Below are 21,543 nucleotides of genomic sequence, written 5' to 3'. Positions count from 1 at the left end.
CCATCATCTGCCGCTGCAAACAGGTTGGCTTGCTGTTATGACTAAGAACAATTGTGAAAGGCAGTGGCAGCTGCCTACCCATTATCCCACACTCACTGCTGAAGCTGTTTCCATTTTGCATGACTTAAAAGAAGAAGACGGAGTTTAAGCAATGCACATTATTGCATGCATTTGCGTCACACAGCTCTTAGCTGTAACTTAAGGCGGCATGCATGGAAAATAAATATCTTTAGTGCACAGAAACTCCATTACAGTCATACATAAGACATTTACCGAAACTGCATCTGGATGCAGGACCTGGGAGTTGCATGCATTTTCTCCTGCATGAGTGAACCGTATGGACAGATAGCAGCAGACGGTTATATTTATTAAAAATAAACTAAAAACAGAAAATATGAGGCACCTTTGCATAAAGAAAGGTTTCTTTTGTTACAAATTTCTATTTATCACCACGGGATAATCGCAGGACTTGGTCGATGCAGGCTTTAAACGTAAGATGTCGCTAAATCACTACTCTGCTGATTTCCGTCCAGGTTTACACCCAGTGCTTCATTTTCACATTATTATGTAGAGACCTCTCACTCTGCACTCATTTTTCAGGCACCAAATATTTTGATAATCTTTAAATATGACTGGTTTGACAGTGTTTGTGTGGCAGAAAGTGGTACACAATGCTAGCAAATAGTCAGATAATATTACTTTCCCAGCTCTTCCAACAATAAGAGAAAACAAAGATGTTTTTTATTGTGGTTACATGTGATAATCTTTTTATGTTCCCATTTACACTGTTATTTCAGCTGCTGTACTGCCTGCTTACAGTCTCTGGGTTTCAGTACTGCCCCTTCATATTATTTATCATGTTTTTCATAATTTTTACTAAAATCTGTCAAACGTGACTTTTTTGGTACCTTGTCACTTTCCCTGTTGTGCATAGCATTAGACAGGCTACGTCTGTAATAAAAAGCCTTCCCTTCACATTGACTGGGGTAAGTGCCAACGCTTGTCCCGCAAAGCGGTTAAAATATGGGACATTGTGCCAAGATTTCTGACGAGTGGACAAGGCTTAAAAATACTGTCCAGACCCACATAAAGAGGGACATCTGGTCACCCTGACATTTATACTGAGCAGATTGCAATTAAATCAAACCTATAAACATACACATATATTTACATGTTATTGAAAAAATACTTGCTCAAACGCCTGATGTAAACTAAGTATTTAGTGTTAGTTTTTATTTATTATTTAATCGAAATAATAATAATATAAGGCGAATTGTACTGTATTATACCCCTGATACACATGGATTCATATTAAAATTATATTAAAAAACACTAATGCAAATCTAAACGACATAGCTCTATCGATGTTTTTGTTAAGCGTCAGAGTGATCATCTTCATAATAGACGATCTACGGTCGTCGCTCAGCAGTAGCAGTGTTGGATCCCTGTCCTGGATCGGGGGAGATGGGCTGAGGTATAGAGCACAGACCCAACAGCAACCGAGATCCACGGCGGCTCAGCGCACCACTTACAGAGGGACGACTCGGGTAAACCGACATGGGTCGTTAAACTAAATGAATTAAGCTACTAACTTTGTTGTTTCGTACACTTGAAGTTGTCTGTTTAATATTTAACGAAGCGGGCTAGCAGGAGCCGCCAGTGTTAGCTCGGGGTTAGGTTAACGTTTGTGACAAAACTTCTTTCTCCCAGCTAGTTATAAACGGTCGAGCAGTAAAGAAAAAGCAGTATTAGGGGTGATATATTGTAATTCTCCGTGTCTTGCGAATCGTTTTACAAGTTTGCGGCACGCTAAGTACAAGCTAACATGAACCATATCGTTCTCAGTTAAGTTGAGGCCAGGGAGCCACAGCTGCTGATGCTGCTAACACAGCCGTTTTCAGCGTGTTGTGGTAAGCTGGAATACCCAACGTTAGCTAACAGTTTGTGGTTGTGATGTTATATTTACGCTGGGATTATGGACTCTTGTTTCCTAAATCCTTTGGTTTAGACGCGCAGGACTCAGCTAGTAGACTAAACCCACTGAGCATCTTCGTTTTGCCTTACTTTGGAAATAGAAAAATCCAGACTAGGTATTGCTGTGATGCAAGAAACCTGGGTGACCAAGTAACTGTTAAGGCTGAAACCGGGCTCTAGGTTTCTGGTGAGAAATTATTTGTTTTATTTGAACTAGAATGCCCTGACCCACAAAGAGCAAGTGAAGCCCCCTGCCCCTTTAGTTAATTACCTTTAATCCCTTACCATTGTTTTCTCTCCCTTATATTTATTTCATTTGTTGCGTTTTTTCAATCCACATGCTGACACAAGCAGCATAAACTTTTACTCTGCAGTTACTATTTCCAGCTGCTGTGGTACTTTAGATGTTACAGCAGCAGTTTAGGACCATGAAAACAAAATACTGACTGTCCAATCCTAAATGTTGACTTATGACTTGGGTATCTTGTGACAGTGTTTGTGCTAGTGAGGCCTTCCAGCAAATGTAAAGAGTCAGTCTACCTGGGAAATGTTTGACCTAGAAAGAAGTGGGCTGTTATCACCATCTTATCTTAAGAGGTTGACCTTTAAACTTGTAAATCTTCACTGTAGTCTGGTTAGCACTTTCGACAATTTATTGTAATGTTTCCTTGTATCTTTCCTTCGTTCAATTTACAGTGAAAACCATGCTGTGTGATCCCAGACAGCATTTTTGCGTTTCTAAGTATCCTGGTAGTGATCTGTTTTGACTCCTTACTAGAGAAACCCAGATATGCTACTCAAATAGAGGCTGGGTTACTGATCACTGCTTGCCATGTGTGGATTGCTTTCCTTGGCACAATTATGCGTGTCCTATAAGGAAAATTTTCAAAGATTTACTTGCGAGGGAGCTGAATTATCGTAAGGATATTATGAACATTGATCCTGGACACAAAAATACCTACTTGTGCAAAAACTGCACTCTGTCCATTCTGTATTTGCTCTTCCCTAAGCACAAGAGGTAGCTTGCACTGTAACACATAGTAGCTTACAGCCACCTCGGGTGAGTTTATATGAACTTATATTTGTTATTTTGACAGTTGAATTACTGATGTTCTGTTATGTTCTATATATGTCCTGTATAATTCCCAGCGGGGGATTATATATCCCCATATGCAGACCTACTCACTGTGATGAGCCCCTTTGACAAGGGAGCAGCTGAAAGTAGAAAGGAGTGCAATATATTTGACCATATTAAATCCAGCTCTTCATCACAGATTCATCAAGATCTTTGTAACGGTCAGTCATCACTGCTTCTGGGGAATGCCTTCTTTGGGAAACACTTGGCTCGGGAGCTGCCACCAGTCCTCACCGAGGCCTTCCCCAAACCGCAGTCTCAGACCTAGATCTAGCTCTCTGCATTCTCTTTTAAGAAACATTGTCAATTGATTTCAAGATGTGATAACTATTAATGAAAAGAAGTCAAACACAAACTTTTTAAATGAAACTGAAGTAAAAAAAAATAAAAAATTGTCTACATTAACAAATTTCTTCTGGGGGCCCAGATAGTTCAGATTCAGTCCCATAAATGTGTCTTCATTGTCATGTGCTCAAAGCAAGCGTTGGTGTAAATAATTTCATCTGTATTTAAAGAGAAGGCTCATTTTAAAACAATCATGCACATTTTTCCTCTGCAGGAGATGTTAGGGATGTAGCTATCTTCAGTCCGAGCCCTGTCTGATAGTGCTACCTTTTCTACACCACCTCTATTACTTGTCTACAGACCTCATGTGAACTTGGGTTAACAACATTGGAATTTAGTCTGTGTTGTCATTGTGTGTGCGTTTTTGTTTTGTTTTGTTTTTAAATGTTGACCCACTAGATTGACAGGTGACCTGTGACATATACATGTTTTTAATCAGCCATTTTACAAAACAGTCTTTTTTGGGGGCGGGTCATGCTTACTGCTATGCACCAAAATACAGTTTTTATTTCATATACGATGTGATTAGTTGAACTGACAAAATGTCCACTGTTGCGTCAATGTTTGATGTTAAGAGTATGAGATGGGCATGTATGTTGACTTTAAAAACAGCAGTAGTGAAAAACTTTTAAAAAAAGAACTATAAACACTTAAACAGTTGACCTTGAGGCGCGGCTTCCCTGTCCTGAGCAAAATCTTTTTATCGATGGAAGTGCAATTTTGTAAACTACCATAAAGTTCAAAGTTGTTAATTGATCATGAGAACTGGATATTTGCTGTGTTTACTGTGGATATGATCTCATTGGTTTCAAGGTTGTCTCACCTGATCCAACAAGAGATAAATCAATAGATAACAGGAAGAGTGGGTGCATTCAGGTCCCTCCTGCTTTCAGTGAGTAAGTTTTAATATGCCTTGGTATTACTCACCTTCTAGATGTGAACTGAAGTGACACCTAGCTATATGCTTCCTCTACACTGTTTATTTAATCAACAATATTGCTGTTTATTTACACTTCTTAGTGAAATGCAAACTGTAAATGAAATGTAGATTTCTCAATACTGAGTTTAAGGCATGATTTAAACCAATATGAAATGTTTTTGCATTATATTTAAAGGCTTGACTACAAGCTCTGCAGTCTTTCTCATGTCTTAAAATGACATATATTGCTCAGGCCTTTTTTATGGTATGGCAATGGCTCAGGACATAGATCAGGTCACCTGCTAATTGGAAGATAGGTGGTTGGCCAACGTGTCCTTGGGCAAGATATAGAACCCTAAGTTCCTCCTCATGTGTTCACCGGAGTGTGAATGTCAGAAAGCACTTGGACATGTGTGTCTGGAAAGTATTCTCTGCGCTTCACTTGTTCCACATTTTGTCATGTTGCAGTGTTATTGCAAAATGGACTAAATTCATTTTTCACTTTAAAATTCTGCACACATTACCTATAATGACAAGGTGAAAAGGGTTTGCTTGAGATTCTTGCAGATGTATTAAAACATTTAAAAAAAAAAAACTGTCCTGTGAATACACGTGCACTGTTGAAAAAAAAAAAAAAGTACTGTTATAAATGTGTGTGAATAAGACATATTGTATAAAGCATTTCGAGTACTCAAGTAGAGTAAATGAGCACCATAGAAGAAGCAGTCCATTTACCATTTACATCATCACACACAGATGGAACATCATTGATGCCCAAGCTGAATAACAGTGCCCTAATATTGATCCTTGCACGACCCCCGTGTTACAAGTTCTTGTGTGTGTTGGAATTAAAACTATTATCTGTGTCATAGACTTTATGTAGATCCAGAAGCAATCATCTCACTACCCCACCTTTTTCTAAATTTGTCCTAACAACTATGGTTGTTAGAATTCAAATAGGGTAGAGTAGGCTGTGCTTTTCAGGTGTTCTACCAACTGGTCATTTGTAAAATTTTCAGCAACTTTGCAAACAGAAGCAAGTGCACAGGTCTAATTGTTTACTTCCTGTATGTCACCTGCCTTGTATAAAGGAGTTCCTACAGCAATTTTTAGAACGGAAGGAAATGCTGTATTTCACAGAGTTATTTATAATATAAAACATATACAATTATTTATCTAGTCCCTTATGAGCTTTTACATTTCATTAGGGGTTAAATAAATGTATTAACCTTGGACACACCTGATTGATTGAAAGTTAATCCTGTGATGATATTTGAGAAAGCATGGAAATTAGATTCTCTCAAATATCTACCTGATTCTTCCAAAAACTAAACAAAACAATGCTGCGAACTTAAGCTGCATACCCAGTCTATATTGTCTTTGTATGTTTCATGTTCCCACATCTATACCAGATTCACTTCGGCTGTTTGGATTCTCCAAGTAATTGTGAGGAAATGAAGTGCTAGCAAAGCTTTTGTTTGACGAGTCAAAATTGGTTTGCTTTTTGTTGGTCATATGTGGCTGATAAATTATATTGGACTTTACTACACTTTTTTTGTTTTTATATCTGTAATCTTTCGGCTGCTGATTACATGTTTTTAATGGTACTTGCCATGGGTTCATCAGTCAGTGTTTTCTTACATCTTTTTGCAGAGGATATCTATGTTCAAGTAGGAGCTAAAGGAAGATGCCAAAAATGGGTATTTAAAAAAAAGTATTACTAGTGTAAAAAAACAAAACAAAAAAACAACCCTGTTCAGCAGAAGCTAGGAACTAAGAATAATGAAAAGCATTTTTCTGCCTGATGCTGTGATGACAAAATAAATCCACATGATGTATTTAAATATGTTAAAACCCCCATTGAAAGGCACTTTGGGTCAAACAAAGTCTAGGGGAGTGATCTTTTTTTAAAATGTTATATTGTTATAGTATGGAGGAAAAAAAACATACATTTTTAAAATTTTCCCTTATTCCCTACTTAGTACATATCTTGGCTAACAAAGCTGTTATCCATATTTAATTTTATTATTATTCTATATTTCTTGTGTTTTTGTTAAAAATTGAATTCTGGTACAGTGTTGATGTAGTTTGCATTAAGACTTTTGATATAATCCTCCTTTTCTCTTCCCTATCTTTAAATGTATTTAATTTCATCGTTTGTCAAATTCTTTTCTGGATCACGAAAATAGATGAGCATGCCTTCAGCTGAACTTTTGCAAAGTACTTTATAGTGTCGCCAGTCTCCACAGAAACGTCTCTCACTTGACGTTCGGTGTGTACGTAGCGTTAAGATGGTCGTCTCTGACACTGCTGCTCCTTTCTGTAGCCTGTGTGTGAAATAGGATGACTCAGAAGCTGACTTTTATGGGTAGATGCATATTTTACGGGTAGATCCAGAAACTAACTGAGATGCTAACAGCCTAGACTCCATGCACAACAAGCGGGCCTTTTGTCCCCTCCTTGCCCTCATCCACCCACACAGTGCTCATAATGTTCTGGAAAAAGAGCGCCTTTATCTCGGCCTTCCACAGACTCATCTCACATATTGTAGGATTGGTTCAGAAAGACAGCAGCTTAAACAGGCTAATGTGACAATATCCCCACAGTAACACTGCGCCCACCCACGCGAGTGCTGACATTGAGATGCGCATATTCAGATGTGTTGGTCTAAACATTTACTTTTCAGTTCGTTAAAGGAGAGCAGCAGGGATGTGGCAGCACTCAGCAGGTTAAATATTGCACACTCTCTCCTGCGTGGGTCCGTTGGGTGTTTTTTTTTTTTTTTTTTTTTTTTTTTTCCTCCCTTCCCTCTCGTCTCTCCTTTGTGTCGAACATGACTGAGCTCACTGGTATTTTTTTGGCAATACTCAAGCGGTGCTTAGCTGCGGAGGCAGGGAGGCGGGTTGAAGGGAGGGGATAGAAGGGGCTGGCCAGAGGCTTGCCAAATCGGATGAGAGAGAATTTGGGAGGAGATGACTGAGAAAAGAGAGACTCCAAGGCAAGAGGGATAAGGGGTGGGGGTGGGGGGGGGCAAGCTAGGCTGGGTGGAAGAGAGAGTGACAGTGTCGAGTATGTTTTACAGGGGAAAAAAGAGGAAGAGAGAGCGGGTGAGGCTGATATAAAAGGATAAAGGCGGGGTTGTGGTTTGTGTCACATGATCCCCTCACTGGTTGTAGCCTAGTGAGATCCAGGTGGCAGAGACACCATAGATGCAGTAGATGAAGACAGCAAAAGAAAGAGAGAGCAAGACTCTGCACAAAGAAAACTTAAAATTCCCCATTCACCACGCACCCTCTTCACTCATTTTTCTTTCCTCTCTTTTCAATGTGTCCTTAAGGAATTCCTCCCAGTCCCGCTTTTCCCTTCTCTTCTCCCGCTCCTCTCTCTCCCTTCCCGGCCTAAGCGGGCCAGGGAATGTCCCGGTGGCGCGATGCCTTACGTGGACAGACAGAACCGCATCTGTGGCTTTCTGGACATCGAAGAGAATGAGAACAGCGGCAAGTTCCTGCGCCGTTACTTCATACTGGATACACAACAGGGAAGCTTGGTGTGGTACATGGACAACCCACAGGTAAATACACAGAGATGTGTTAGCTTAGCTCTTAGCTTTACTGGAGGGTGTCCTCAGGGCAACCGTACAGGCAAACTGGGAAACTACATGCTGCAAATTTTAGTTATCATATAGATGATTAGCTTTCATGCAGGTGTATCTTGACTGTGAGCCACTGATAGCAGAGCCGCCTCTATAAATTATGTTTTTTAAAAATTACATTCTAACATGCTTGGAAAGCACATTTTACAGACAAAGGAGGATCTCAGATCTAAATGCGGTGTCTGTGTTGTAACTATTGGCAGACACTCCTGTAAATCATGTCAGAAAGGGCTGTCTGTGGACTGCAACACAGGGGAGTAACTTGCAGCTGGAGGTGTGTTTGGTGCTTTTCTTACCTGCAGCAGAAGCTGTGTGGCTCACACATGCCCAGCGCAAGCCTAACTGATGTTAACCATCATAACCTATGATGGTTAACCTCAAAACATGCTGATACTGATGCTGCACATGCGTATGTGCAGCATCAGTATCAGCATGTTTTGAGGTTGGTGTGTTTTTCAGCAGTCGTGCAGGCTGCAGGTATTCATCCATTTAAATAGGGAATAGAATGTACTCATGTTGTTGAGAGGGGCCCAAAGAGACTACAGTAATATTTGCACTGACCGTAGTGGTTGGCCATCAGTGTCTACTCTGTGCCCCATAGTGTCACTTTTTATATAGTGTAATATGTCCTCTGTTGGCACATAATCTGATTTTAGATTTGCTGTATTTGTTAAGTGCCCTGTTACATCAAGTATTCATAAATGATGTAGAGCAGGAAAAAAAATTGTAAATAATTGAATAAGTCTCTTTCTTTTTATAGATTGAAAAAAGTTAAATTTTAATGACGTTAAATCTGGATCTCCCAGTTTCAGAGACACAGGAATGCACTGACATTAACTGGATGGAGTGCAGCCAACACACACTGTACTTACTCTATAATATCGACTGGCTTTGCAGAACTTCACCCCCATACCAGATCACATTTGATCTTCTACGGCTAAAGGCCCGCCTTACTGGCACTTGTATTGTGTATTGCGTAATTGCATCATTAGCTTGAGCTTCCTTTTTATTGCAAGTATTTTTCTTCTCCACCTTCTCCCACAGAACTTGCCTGTTGGTACGGTCTGTGTCGGTTCCCTCAAGCTCACATACATCTCTAAGGTAAGCTAGATCTTCACTGGAGCTACAAGGTTATATACAACTGGAAGACTTCACACTTTTTAGTTGAGCTTGAACACTAACGTCTGTGGGATTTGTTCTTATTTAGGTCAGCGATGCCACCAAGCTGAGGCCTAAAGCAGAATTCTGCTTCGGTAAGAAAATGCACGTCATCAAATCTGTTCTTCCAGTCAGGATATTAGCATAATAAAAGCATAAGTTTTTGACAGAAGACGTCACTCTTGTTTTTAACATCTTGCATTTCAAATATTCTTTTGAACACATTTTCCAATGATGTCACTAATGAGCCTTGGATATTATGATTCATAGTATTATTCATACTAAACAGGAAAACATCTTGCGTCTTTATAAAGATACAACTTGACAAATGTCTGAACTGCTTTGAAAACATGAGCAATGATGGTGAGTTTAACCATATGTTGACTAAGCTGGATACCCTTAATATAACCTAAGGGAGGACTATTTTTTGTCCTTGTCTGCTCTCTCAACATGGTCAAGCGCAGCTTTTCTCAGGTTTTTTCCACCACTGATCAAGCAGCATTGTTCAGCGTTGCGTGGTTTGTTAACGTAGAAAAATGCACGATGCTCCAGCAGTTAATGGCCTGGGTTTTTGTTGACCACGTTGAACTATTCTATAAGTAGAATTTATTATCTGTCCTATTTTAAAACAGTCTTTCGTGTATTGCTAAGGTTTTAATCTCATTCTTCTCACCTACTAGTTAATAAGGATATCCTGGGGCATTACCTGTTGCTGACTACAATAAGTAAAACATTTTATAAAGGCATAAGTTGCTGGTGTCTTCTTCTGGTGCGTTGTTAGCTAATCTTGATGCACATTGATTGTGCAGTCTTTAGAAATGAGTCACATTATTCTGTGCTTGTGGGTCCCTGTGATTAGAAAACTGACTCTGATACAAGAACTTTCTTACTTACTATCTTTAAAATGGACCTACTGTGCTCTTTTCCAACTCCATAGTTTTATTTTTTGACTTCACAAGAGTAGCTTTAGCAGCTCCATAGTATAGTGGGTAACACGTTTGTCTAGAAATCCCTGGGAGGGTTGTGTTGGGGAGGGCATCCAGCGTAAACATCTGTGCCAAATCAAAAATGTGGATCCATCCGCTGTGGCGACCCCTTGTGAATATGCAGCAGCGGAAAGAAGAAGACTAGAGTTGTTTTGCATGATTTATAGTAAAAAAATATTCTTTATTTGTCTAATTCTGGGCCTCCGTACAACTCCAGAGTTATTCCATTTCTATCCTTTTGCTTTAAAGCCATCCTTCCTTTAAGCAAGCTAATTGGCTGCCTCTTGCAGGCAGAAGGTTTTAACAGTGAATGCGTGGGGCTTCAGTGCTCAGTTTAGTGACTGAGATGACCCTGTTTGGAATAACTCCACAAAAAAAACTGAAAATGAGCGTATAGAGCAGTCTGTAGCCTGAGCTTTTACTTCTCCATACGTTGACCTTATTAATTGAAACTTAGTGTAATATGAACACTTCTGGTAATGCTATACAGTAATTAATTTTATATGTTAAAATAAAAGGGTAATAAGGACACTCATTTTGTATGAGTGAATTATATAATCTTTGTATTTTACCTGGACTGGGTATCATTTATGGGGTGTTGATAGCTTTTTAATATTGTTTGATGTCCTCTTTGCAATGTCTTTCAACAAAGAAATACGTAGAGCCCTATTTGTACTTGTCTTCTTACCTCACGTGGCCAAGATGGGAAAAAATATTTAATAAAAACTATTAACTACTGTCAGATGTATTTATTTTTTAAGAGTAAACCTTCATCGCAGTATTTGTTTACTAGCCTAACTCTTCATCTGTCCAGTTCAATAGCAGGAAATACTAGTGTGTGACAATATGTTCACACTGCATGTGTATATCTGGCTGTGTACACAGCAGTTGCCTTGTTGAAGTTATGACAGGATGCCGACATCCTAATCAGAACCTGATTCGCAGACGTGAGAAGCTATTTTTAAATTTTGTCTGATATCCATGAATCGTGCTCCTCCCCTTTTCCTGTGTTCAGCAAGCCAAGGCATGATATAGAGTGAAGCAATGTTGACATTTAATTTATAGTTTAAAAAAACTCAGAGTTTTGTTTGCAGCTCATATGCGATGGAGAAAGATTAAGAGCAACTGTGCGAACTTTGTCTTTTGTCTGCATTTCCCAGCAGCATGCATTGTTTTGTTATGTGTAACTATGAGTCAGATCTGATACCCCTTCTCCCAGATTTCATTCCAGCGCCAAAGATACCACTGCAATTCCACTACTGCCAAGTAGTTTACCTCTCCCACAAACAGTGGACAGATTTTAGCTCAAGACTGTTGGACAATTTCCTCCTGGTCATCTGCTTGAGGCCAGATGGACAGAATTATTTTGCAGGAAAGTAGTGGAATAATGTATTGAGGTGTCCAAGATCTGGACTAAATACACAGAACGGGGAAGAATGATCTTCATTGTGCCACAGAGTTTTCCTTTTGCCTTTTCACAGCTCTCCCCCGCCTGATTTACCAGGCCAGCTTTAATGTAATTTATTGCTATGGTGTCAGAAGGAAATAGAGGAGACACAGGGACGGTTTGAGCTGCAGAACTGAAGGATTTATGGCAAAGCCAGAGAGAAAAGAGACTTTAGTTCTTTCAGCATCTAAATCCTGATCCATAGCTAATCAGCATTTGACCCAAAAATTTCTTCATGATTGAAATGCAGTTTTCTCATGTTCATATGGCTGTAAAACCGTGTGAGAATATTTGGTTGTTGGTGGCTGTGAGCCCCCCCCCCCCCCCGTCATGGTTAGACGTGGGTAGGTGGTGGCAGACGGAGACAGCTGAGTCTAGCTGGGTCATCATCGCCATGCAGAGAAAATGCTGCTGGGTGTGTGTGGGAGAGTCCCTTGGCTCAGTTGTTTTTCACTTCCAGAGAAATCTGTGGCGGTGGATGTGTTCTGACACTGATACAAGAAAGGGCTGAAAACACACTTCAGTCCTGTGTAATATGTTTGTAATTCAGAGGGTGTATTGTAGCCTGATTGTGACCGAAGAATGTACTTTCACTTTTTCTTTTGTTCCCAATGCTCTTTTTTTTGTCATCTGTAAGTCATCAATGCTGGGATGAGGAAGTTCTTCCTGCAGGCCAATGATCAGCAGGACCTTGTCGACTGGGTCAACGCTCTCAATAAAGCCACCAAGATCACTGTGAGATGATAAACAAAAGACACACACACACACACCCATCTCAGATTCAGCTTTTCTAATCTGCTCTTTCTGGTTTATGTTTTATCACTTGGAAAAACTTTTATTTCTTCCTCTTTCAAGGAACTAGATGGAAGTTAGTCAGAGCATGACTAACAGGATGCTGCTTTGTACAGAGTTCTGGGATAAAGGACAATGAAGTTTTAGGCATGTGGAGGGGAAATGGGGATAAAAGGCTTGTCAGAGTTTGCATGCATAAAGTTTCATGAAGCTCGGCTTGAAGTTTGTAAAAAAGAGGCTATTTATACCTAAAGCTTTTGTGTGTGTGTGTATGTGTTTGTTTGTTTGTTTGTTTGATTTTAAGGTTCCAAAGTTGTCTGATGGCCAGCAGAACTCAGAGAACCAAAAGGCTTTGCCAGATGTTGTAGGGCCCAAAAAACAAGTCTCCTATAAGACTGAGATAATTGGAGGAGTGCCCATAGTCACCCAAACACAGGTAAACTTTACCCGTGAATGCAGTGAACCACATATTGTATTTGATTACATTTGCATGTATACATATGATAACATGTACTTTATTTATCCCACCTTTGGGAAATCCTTCAAAAGAAAATGTGTAAATTTGTTTTTAAACTAGACTATTCCCAAAATGCTGCTTTTATGTTGTATCTGTTAGAACGATTTAGTCAAGCTATATCCAACTTTTAGATCATTAGTTTTCACCTAGCAAAAGTGCCCAAAGAGAGCTGCGTTCAGGCTCTCAAACGTGTGAAACAGTTTTTCTACAGTTTTAACCTGTCAGATAAATCGACCAATTTAAAGACCTCACTTTGATCTTGGAGAAACTGATATCTCTATGTTCTAAAGTGCAAAACTATTGTTGAACCAATAAACGATTAATAACATTTGATAACTGCTTTAGTCCATAATTTATCGATAAAGGAAATGATCCTTAATTTCTGATGTTGAAACTACTGCTGTATCTTAATATATGTGCAACAGTCGTCATAATGATAATCACAGGTTGTTGTTTTATTAACAGTGATTATGCACTCACCAGTCAGGTCACTAAATACACCATGCTAGTACAACTTTAGATGCCCTTTACCTTCAAAACTGCTTTAATTCTTTGTGTTAGAGATTTAACATGGTGCTGGAAACATTCCTCAGAGGTTTTCATTGACGTGATAAGATCAAAGATGCAGATTTGTCTGCTACACATCCGTGATACGAATCTCCCATTCCACCACATCCCAAGGGTGCTCTGTTGGATTGTGATTTGGGGATTTTGGAGTTGATTTGAGTACAGTGAACTCGTTGGCATATTCAAAAAATGTTATCTTAGAAGTAACCATTAAAAGATAAAGGGATGGACATGGTCAGCCAAAGTACTCAGGTAGGCTGTGATATGAAAATGCTGGAACCCAAAATGGGGCAATAAAATATCACCCACACCATTACACCGCCAGCAGCATCCTGGATCATTGATGTAAAATGGGATGAATCCATGACTACTTCTGCTGCTTTAGCACACCTGCTTTATGGTTAGATGAGCTAAGTATTCACAGCAGGCCTTGGTTGTAACAAGTGGTTATTTAATTTGCTGTTGCCTTCCTATCGGCTCCAGGCACTCTGGCCATTGTCCTCTGAGAAATGTCACTCACTAGATATTTTCTCTTTTCTTTTCTGATGCTCGATTTGACGTGTCTTCAGGTCTAAATGCATGCTGCCATGTTACTGGCTGATTAGATATGAGTGTTAACAGTTGAACAGGTGTACCTAACAAAGTGACGTGAATATTTTTATTTCTTGACCAATGCCTTTTCTCAAAATTCAGTTAACTAGGATCATTGTCTGATCGTTTGTCATCACAGAATCCAAAGTGGCAATTTGTGGTGTTTGCTTTTCACAATGAACTTCAAATTGACATTATTTTATGTCCGTCACCCTTCAGCACGAAGGAGGTGATGGCGCAGATAGAGCTGAGCGTGAGGCCATGCAGCGTTCCCACAGCCAGCTGCCTTACTTCCTGGGGAGGCCAGCTCAGGACCACAATGTCATCAAGTCAGGCTACTGCGTCAAGCAAGGAGCTGTGGTGAGCACTGACACAACCACTGACACTGTTTTTGGTTATTTATTTTTTTTGTTGCTTAAAATTAGTTAATTTAATTTGTCCTTGTGTTGGTGTTCAGATGGGTTCCCCTGTGCAGTAGTTCTGCTCAGGGACCCAATTAAAAAATAAAGTAGGTAAGCTCCATTACAATTAATATAATGATAAGCTAAGAAAATTCAGCTCCTCCTATGTGTACAATTCTATACTTTTAGAAAGACAGAACAGTAAAGTAAAATGTGTAAGAAGTATAAAAAGATGTGCTTCTGTAATCTGAATCTTTTTTTAATCTTTTTTTTCTCCCCAGATGAGGAACTGGAAACGGCGATATTTTCTTCTCGAAGAGAATTCAATGAGTTACTTTAAGTCAGATTTGGTAATTAACTGTGATTAAGTTACATGAAGCTTTTATGGAATGTTTAGATTTGTAGTACACACACATTTGATTCTCCTCCAGAATCCGAGGGGGAAGTATCTGCAAACACAACCCCGAGTTCCAACATGCTTTATTCATAGCCTGTGGAATTCAATACCTTCACTGTACATGTCCGATCATGCCTTCTTCCCTCCGGGTTTTCTTACTTGCACACACTCACGCGCGCACACACACAGACTGTCCTCTGGATAATACTGTACGTCCCTTACCCTGTCCTTGTCTAGGTCTGCCCTTATTTGACAACTTTATCTGTCTATTTGGCTATCAACAGGCCTCAAGGACACAGACTCTCTGTCTGCTGTATCAAAGTGCTGTGTCAAGAAAGTTGCAACCATTAGTGTTTGCAGTTTGCTACTTCTTGGAAAGTTAACCTCCTTCTTCCCCTGTGAACCAGAAACTTTTTTAGCCATCCCATTAGATACAGCATTTTAAATGTGAATGCATTATAAATAATATTTGTCCTGTGTTATGAAAAGTTAATTCTTTGTTTTTAGGAGAAAGAGCCTCTCAGAATGATCCCACTAAAAGAAGTTCACAAAGTCCAGGAGTGCAAGCAGAGGTATCTAACAAGTCCCAACATTTTTCCATTGTACAGAAAAATGTCTTTGTCTCGGTGGTTTGTGCTTACCTTTTCTGATAAAGATAGAGATGAGATAAATTTAATCCTGTTTTTTTCTGCTTCATTGTAGTGACATTATGATGAGAGATAATCTATTTGAAGTTGTCACCACATCAAGGACGTTTTACATACAGGTATGCGACTCTCTGTGATGAAAAGAATGGCTCAGACGTGAGTGCTTACTAATGTTGATGAATCTGGTATTCAGTCTTGTCTGTCTGCATCTTTACCAACTACATGTTACCCTTCCCGCCGCTTCTGATCCTGATTTCCACTTCTTATGTTCTCATTCTTTTCTTCATTTCATTCTGCCTCTTTTCATGTCTGTCTCCACTAGGCGGACAGTCCAGAGGAGATGCACAGCTGGATCAAGGCTATGTCGGGGGCCATTGTGGCCCAGCGGGGCCCTGGGAGGTCAGCTGCCACGGTAAGTATCTTCTACTGCGGTACAACACAAATCCACCATGGGAGGGAACATAAGTCACTGCAATTAGATTAAAGTTTAACATCGACAGTAACGTCAGCCCTGAATTTTACTTGCATGAGTACAGTGGGAGACTTACTGAGTGACGTGGTTTGTAGTAGTCAAGATGATATGGTTGATTTGTGTGTTGTTTCACCTGTGCCGCTTGTTTTTCTTATTCTTACACGTCCTCACGCAATTTCAGTGGCAATCTTTTTCTTTTTTTTTCATTTTACTTCTTTGTAAACAAATGCATAATAGGAGAATTGGCTGTGCCATTTTTTCCGCATGAATTTGGTTCATCCTATAATAGTATTTTAACAATATTGTGTTGTAGTTGCATAGTACAGAATGACATAGACTTGTCATTTCTAACTCCTGAGTTATGGACCTGTAAAGGGGATTGTGATGTTTATAATCAGGGGGGCAAATTATAGCTTGAACTTTGCTCAAAACGGTTCTGAATGTTCCTCAAGCCTCTTCATTACCACCTACAAACGGGATTGATTTTTTATTTTTAATACTACTTTTTTGAAATTATTTTCTTTAAATGTATTTGCAGTAAAGTGAGAGCAATAGAGAGACTGATGGCATGCAAAAAGTCTTCAGTTGGAAACAAACTGTGGACATTGAAGTTCGTGGCTACCACTTAGTTCCAGTCCCATTGGGTTGCCCCTGAACTGATTTAGCTAAAGTGGGTAATGGATAACCAGCTGTCACCACTTGTTGAGCATTAGTTACTTTTCAGAAGTCTACATGCAGGGAGTCGGGCAGCTTGACCCGGTAGGTGAGCAGTGAAATAAACCACTTCCATTGTCCTCACTGCAGATGAAAACCAGCCTCTGCCACATTTGGGCCCTTTTGGTTAGACTGAAGTCATTATGCGCAAGCGTCTGTTTCTCTGTGGTTTCCTTTCTTGCCTTCTGTGTCTTTCTCTCTAGCTTGTCTTTCCTTCCCTGTGCCTCTTTTCTCGATCCGTTTCTCCGTTTCTTCCTTTCACATTCTTTCCACCTCTTCTTCTCCTTTCCCAGTGGGCAGATGACCCATCTGCTCTAATCCTGCTTTGCACTGTGTTGTTGCAGATGCGGCAGGCCAGACGGCTGTCGAACCCTTGTATACAGAGGTATACGTCCCGAATCGGGGAGTGCAGCAGCACGTATGTCAGCTCGTCTAAATCCCACTCCCTCCCCCTTTTTTAAGCTCTGGGTTCAGCTTTTTAATACTTTTTTTTTTTCACTTATTGGCTGGTCCTTTTGTTTGTGGACGAAGGGGAACAGATCAGATCCGACTGCACATCTGATGCGCTTTTCTTTTTTCTTTTTTGTTGCTTTGAACCAACCACACCCTACGTATGGCTGTGATTACCCAACAACAACTGCTCCTCCCTTCACATCCTCATTCTCGCTGCTTATCTTCACCCCTCAATCTCCTTTGCTTTTTTTTTTTTTGTTTGTTTGTTTTGTTTTGTTTTGCAGCTCTCTGATATCAAGCTTAGCATAAAGTTTAGGGGTTTTGCATTTAGAATATTTGCAGCTAAAGGGATGCAATTTGTGCGTCAGGTGTTTTAAGAGTCGAGGTGTGCTTGCTTCTCTTGCATGTGATGGCTGTTGTCACAGGCATGGCAGTGCAAATCAAGCATACTTCAGGTCTTTCAAATGCTAAAAAGGAAGGGTTTTTTTCTGCCACAGTACAAAATGACTCTAAACTGACCATCACAAGGCCCTGCAGCCTTCATCTTCATCCACAGCTTTCCCATGTTTTCATTGTTGCTGATGACATTTCAGTGCAAAGTTGGAAGTATTCATGCACAAATATGCTCTGACTGCATGAACTGTCTGACCAGCTTAGCTATGAATAGTTTAAGCCTGATTGTATCTGTGTCTTTATTACTGCATCTTTCACACCTTCTGTTTCTCTTCCCTCCGTGCTCTGTTATCTCTGCAGTCTGCTGCAGCTGTGTACCTGTCTTAGATGTGTGACATCCTGCTTGTCTCTTCTCCTCCCTCCTGTTCGCTGCCTGTATGTTTATTTTCTCTTTCTCATACGTTCCCATACAATAAAATCCTTGTTTTCATATTGACTTCCGAAAGCACATCTCTGAATGTTGTGAATGTGTAACAACAACTCACCAAAGCTGAATCCACAGGTCCAGAGTCACAAACTCAGTTTTCATAGTGACATGTTGGGGCTTTTTTCTTAAACAGCTATCGGTTGGGCTGATATATTGGCCTATATTAGCTATTTGTCGATATATCAGTATTGGCATTTGTGACTGTTGATGAAAACAAGGGAAGTAATAAAGGGACAGAAGGAAACACCCTTCAACTGTGGTGTGTTGTTACATAGTTTGTCCACCAGAAGGCACTCTGCAACTTCCCAGGAGGCAAAGCGGATTTACACAAACACAGGTCAACCAACACTTGTTGCAATGATGCCGTTCAAAAATAATCATGTTTTATTATGTTGGTATGTAATCATAAATAATGACACATAAAAGAATAAATAGTGTTTGTTTTGTGTGTCTGAATGAAAAGAAAATATCGGCGGCTATATTGGATTTTTAAATCACAAAACATCAGGCTTTAGTATCCTGTTTCGGTTGGGCTCGACTCTTAACAAACCAAAAAAAAAAGTCAAATTTAGAGCAGGTTAGCTTTAAATGCCTACAATGGATGACAACTGGCACTGCAGTAAAGGTTTGGGTGTTCCCAACCCTTCATACTGTTAGATTGTCTAATCTTTCCCCTCCCACTGTCCGCTAAATTTCGACATGAGCTTGATTTTGGACATTTGGATTCAACGACGAGAACAAAAAAGAACTTTTAATACACTTGTGACGCTTACTGTGGTTTTCTGTCATGTTTGTGCTACAATCTTACTCTTAAATTTTGTGACGCGCAAGTGATAGTTAGGAAGTTGCACAGGCCTGCAATGTCATATGGTGTTACCGTGAATAAGCATCTTGGTGAAGAGGCTATGTTTAAAAATATACAGCCATAAAGGTGGCGCTTTCATGTGCACATTTTGGTGCATTGCAGAGTGTTTGTCTAACCTACATTTCACCTCCTGCTGCCTAACCCTTTTTTTCCTACCTGTACTGAGTTTTTTTCTTTCTTCTGATACATCTTTTTTTTTCTCAGAGATTGAAATCTGAAAAGCTGTGAAATAATGAGCAACAACCAACCACTGCACTCTGTTTGAACTTCTACTGCAACCTATTGAGACTACCAAAACTAAAACCTCCTGACACTACTTTTCCTGCTACCTCTACTTCTACTGCCGTCATCTCCATACTCTAGCAATGCTTCATTCTTGAGCACCTACAACTTCAAGCTGCATCAGGCCTCAAATGCGGGCGCTAATTCCAAGTCTGTAACTAACTTTGGCTCTTCTCACATGAAGTACACACGTCAGGATTTGACTCATCTCACTAACAACAACTCCTCTTGTCTCCTTCATTCTTGCTCTTTCTTTCCTCGTGCTTTTTCTGCTGCAGGAACACGGCAGCCGTTCCACTTTCTACCGCACCCCCACGGGTCCCCCCGTCCCTCGCTCGCCCATATCTGCAGTGCCACCATGCTACCCAGAGTGGGGGAGTGCTATCACGTGCGGCACACGCTCACAGTCTGGCATGGGACAGCGAGCACTTCATGAGCCTGCTGCCACGCCCCAGTCACAGCCACACGCCAGCACGCCTGTCCCTGCAGGAAACACGCCTGGCAAAGTGACCTGCGACGCTCCCGTGACCAACGTCGGCAGCTCTGAGGAGTCACCGTGGCGCCGGCGGAGCAGCTTTGAGCCCCACATGCCTGAAACACCCCTGAACCTAGAGGATGCTGTTCTGCCAGTGAGTGAGGTCTAACCCGTTTAACTGGACATTAAAAGTCAACCGGAAGTTGACTGAGATCCTCAGATAAAGAAGAAATCCTGTGAGCAACATTAATTTTTTTTCCCAGTCAAAGCTCTGTCACAAACTCTTTGGAACTACTCCATCGGTGTACAGAAGAAACAAGTTGGCTCACCTCTGAACTGCACTCTTGTGCCAAAGTCAACCCAGGCTCTCCCCCCCAGCCCCCCCTTCCCGCCTGCTGTCATAGTTCAAATGATGTTATTATTTACCAAGAGTTAATTTACACCTTCTACTTAACTTGTGTCAATTAGCACTCAATAACAGCTTTATTTTAATCTGTACAGGCATAAAGAGGTGTTAAAAGCATTTAAGTGTTGAGGAATTTTGCAAACCACTTTGTGCCAAGAAAATAAGGGAGCTTTTAAGGGTGCTAGCTAATTCCTCACATCTGAAAAGAGTGTTCAAAGTGAGGACTGGCATTTTGTCACCTCTCAGATCTACTTGTACTAAACTGTGTGATCCATTCATACTCATTATTGTAACACTGGATTTGTGTACTATCGCCAGTGTTTATTTTTTGGAGCAGGCCAAGTCAGAGATCAAATCCTCGCTTTAATGCAAATTAAAAGTCAACAATTCTGGACTGGGCTAGACTTAAAAAATATATATATAAAAAATGGAAATAGTTATGTACAATCCGATGTGTATAATTATGCAAGGTGAAATGTATTTAGTCATTAATTTCTTTTTTTTTTTTAATAGTGGCCAAGCCACTGACTTGAATCTGTTTTTAAATATACAGGGAGGGTTAAGGTCTGTTCTTTTTGCAACTGTTTCCTCAACAACGTTTTGGTTGATTGAGTTGGATGTTACTGACAAAATAAAGTAGTCTTCTGTGTACTACTACTACTACTACAGTAAATAGTTTTAACCAATAATCCACTTGTGGTAGTAAAGTCAAAGTTCCGTGCAGATGAAAAAAGAAAAACTGAAAGCTTTCACAGCGTGTGCACCATGTCACAACCCAAGTCACTCTTTCTGGTGAATCATATTTCTCTGTATTATTGGAGTCTTGATGATGGCTTAAAGTAGCAAGTGAACAAGAAGACGATGAGGACTATGCTTCTATGCATTTTGTAATTAATATTGATTTAAAAAGAAAAGCAACAACAATATGGCAGCGTGAGCTTTAGCTCGGTCCTGAACGACATTATTTGCTTAAACCTGTGTTTACTAGTTTGAAGATGATACCGAATTGATCAAGTGCATATGTTTTAATTCATAGTTTAACAGAAAAAGTATTCAAGCTCAGCCACTTATGTTGCATGCTAAGGTTTTAATAATACTTAAAATGGTATTATTTTTTTTTTAATCTACAGATGTTATGGTTGTTGTGTGTTTGCAGACTAGAAACAGATTTATTTTTTATATGCTTTTAGGCATGTCCTGTTCCTGTTCACTTTTGTGTTGACAGCCTAGTTGCAGGAAGCTGCCTCATGGTGTTATTTAAAAAAAAAAAAAAAAAAAAAAAAGTCCCACTGTAATCCCTCTAAATAATACACACTAATCTTTTTTAAGTGCCTGCCGCATTAGAGCCTAGCAAAGCCAAGCTATTTCACCCTCTTTTCAGTCTAGTGTAATTGGTTTGAATTGTCTCTATTTATTATGTGGATGACTTGAAAGAAATAAACACTGAAAATGTGCTCATGCTTCAGTA

The 21,543-nt window shown here is 40.0% G+C and overlaps 1 protein-coding gene across 6 annotated transcripts; it reads left to right on the top strand.

The window, feature by feature from the left end:
- Positions 1–1,408: 1,408 nt before the first annotated feature.
- On the top strand, positions 1,409–21,529 carry LOC146505597 (pleckstrin homology domain-containing family A member 1-like). 6 transcript variants are annotated; one of them, XR_014877574.1, is made up of 15 exons: positions 1,411–1,547; positions 7,711–7,944; positions 9,070–9,126; positions 9,233–9,278; positions 12,254–12,351; positions 12,713–12,844; positions 14,303–14,443; positions 14,766–14,834; positions 15,389–15,453; positions 15,584–15,647; positions 15,851–15,940; positions 17,059–17,132; positions 17,921–17,995; positions 19,117–19,344; positions 19,473–19,590. XR_014877574.1 is itself a non-coding variant. In XM_085182654.1 (15 exons), exons 3-15 carry the CDS (start codon positions 7,804–7,806, stop codon positions 19,702–19,704), a joined length of 1,284 nt encoding a protein of 427 aa, XP_085038780.1. In that variant the 5' UTR covers positions 1,437–1,547; positions 4,268–4,346; positions 7,711–7,803; the 3' UTR covers positions 19,705–19,843. The 6 variants fall into 6 exon arrangements, 5 of the variants coding, with proteins under 5 accessions (XP_085038777.1, XP_085038779.1, XP_085038778.1 ...); XM_085182654.1 differs by lacking the exon at positions 19,117–19,344 and adding an exon at positions 4,268–4,346 and having other exon boundaries at positions 1,437–1,547; positions 19,473–19,843; XM_085182655.1 differs by lacking the exon at positions 19,117–19,344 and adding an exon at positions 4,268–4,350 and having other exon boundaries at positions 1,437–1,547; positions 19,473–19,843.
- Positions 21,530–21,543: the final 14 nt, after the last annotated feature.

The sequence above is a fragment of the Neolamprologus multifasciatus genome, chromosome 13, assembly GCF_963576455.1.
Source record: "Neolamprologus multifasciatus chromosome 13, fNeoMul1.2, whole genome shotgun sequence".
NCBI lineage: Eukaryota > Metazoa > Chordata > Actinopteri > Cichliformes > Cichlidae > Neolamprologus > Neolamprologus multifasciatus.
The sequence above is the reverse complement of the archived record's forward strand: the minus strand, read 5'-3'. Positions and strand labels throughout refer to the sequence as shown.

Coding starts and splice junctions, on each gene's coding strand:
- LOC146505597 (XM_085182651.1), top strand. CDS start 7,804: ATGCCTTACGTGGACAGACAGAACCGCATCTGTGGCTTTCTGGACATC. Junction 15,941..17,058: donor CTGGGAGGTCAGCTGCCACG/GTAAGTATCTTC, acceptor GTGTTGTTGCAG/ATGCGGCAGGCCAGACGGCT. Junction 17,133..17,920: donor ATCGGGGAGTGCAGCAGCAC/GTATGTCAGCTC, acceptor TTATCTCTGCAG/TCTGCTGCAGCTGTGTACCT.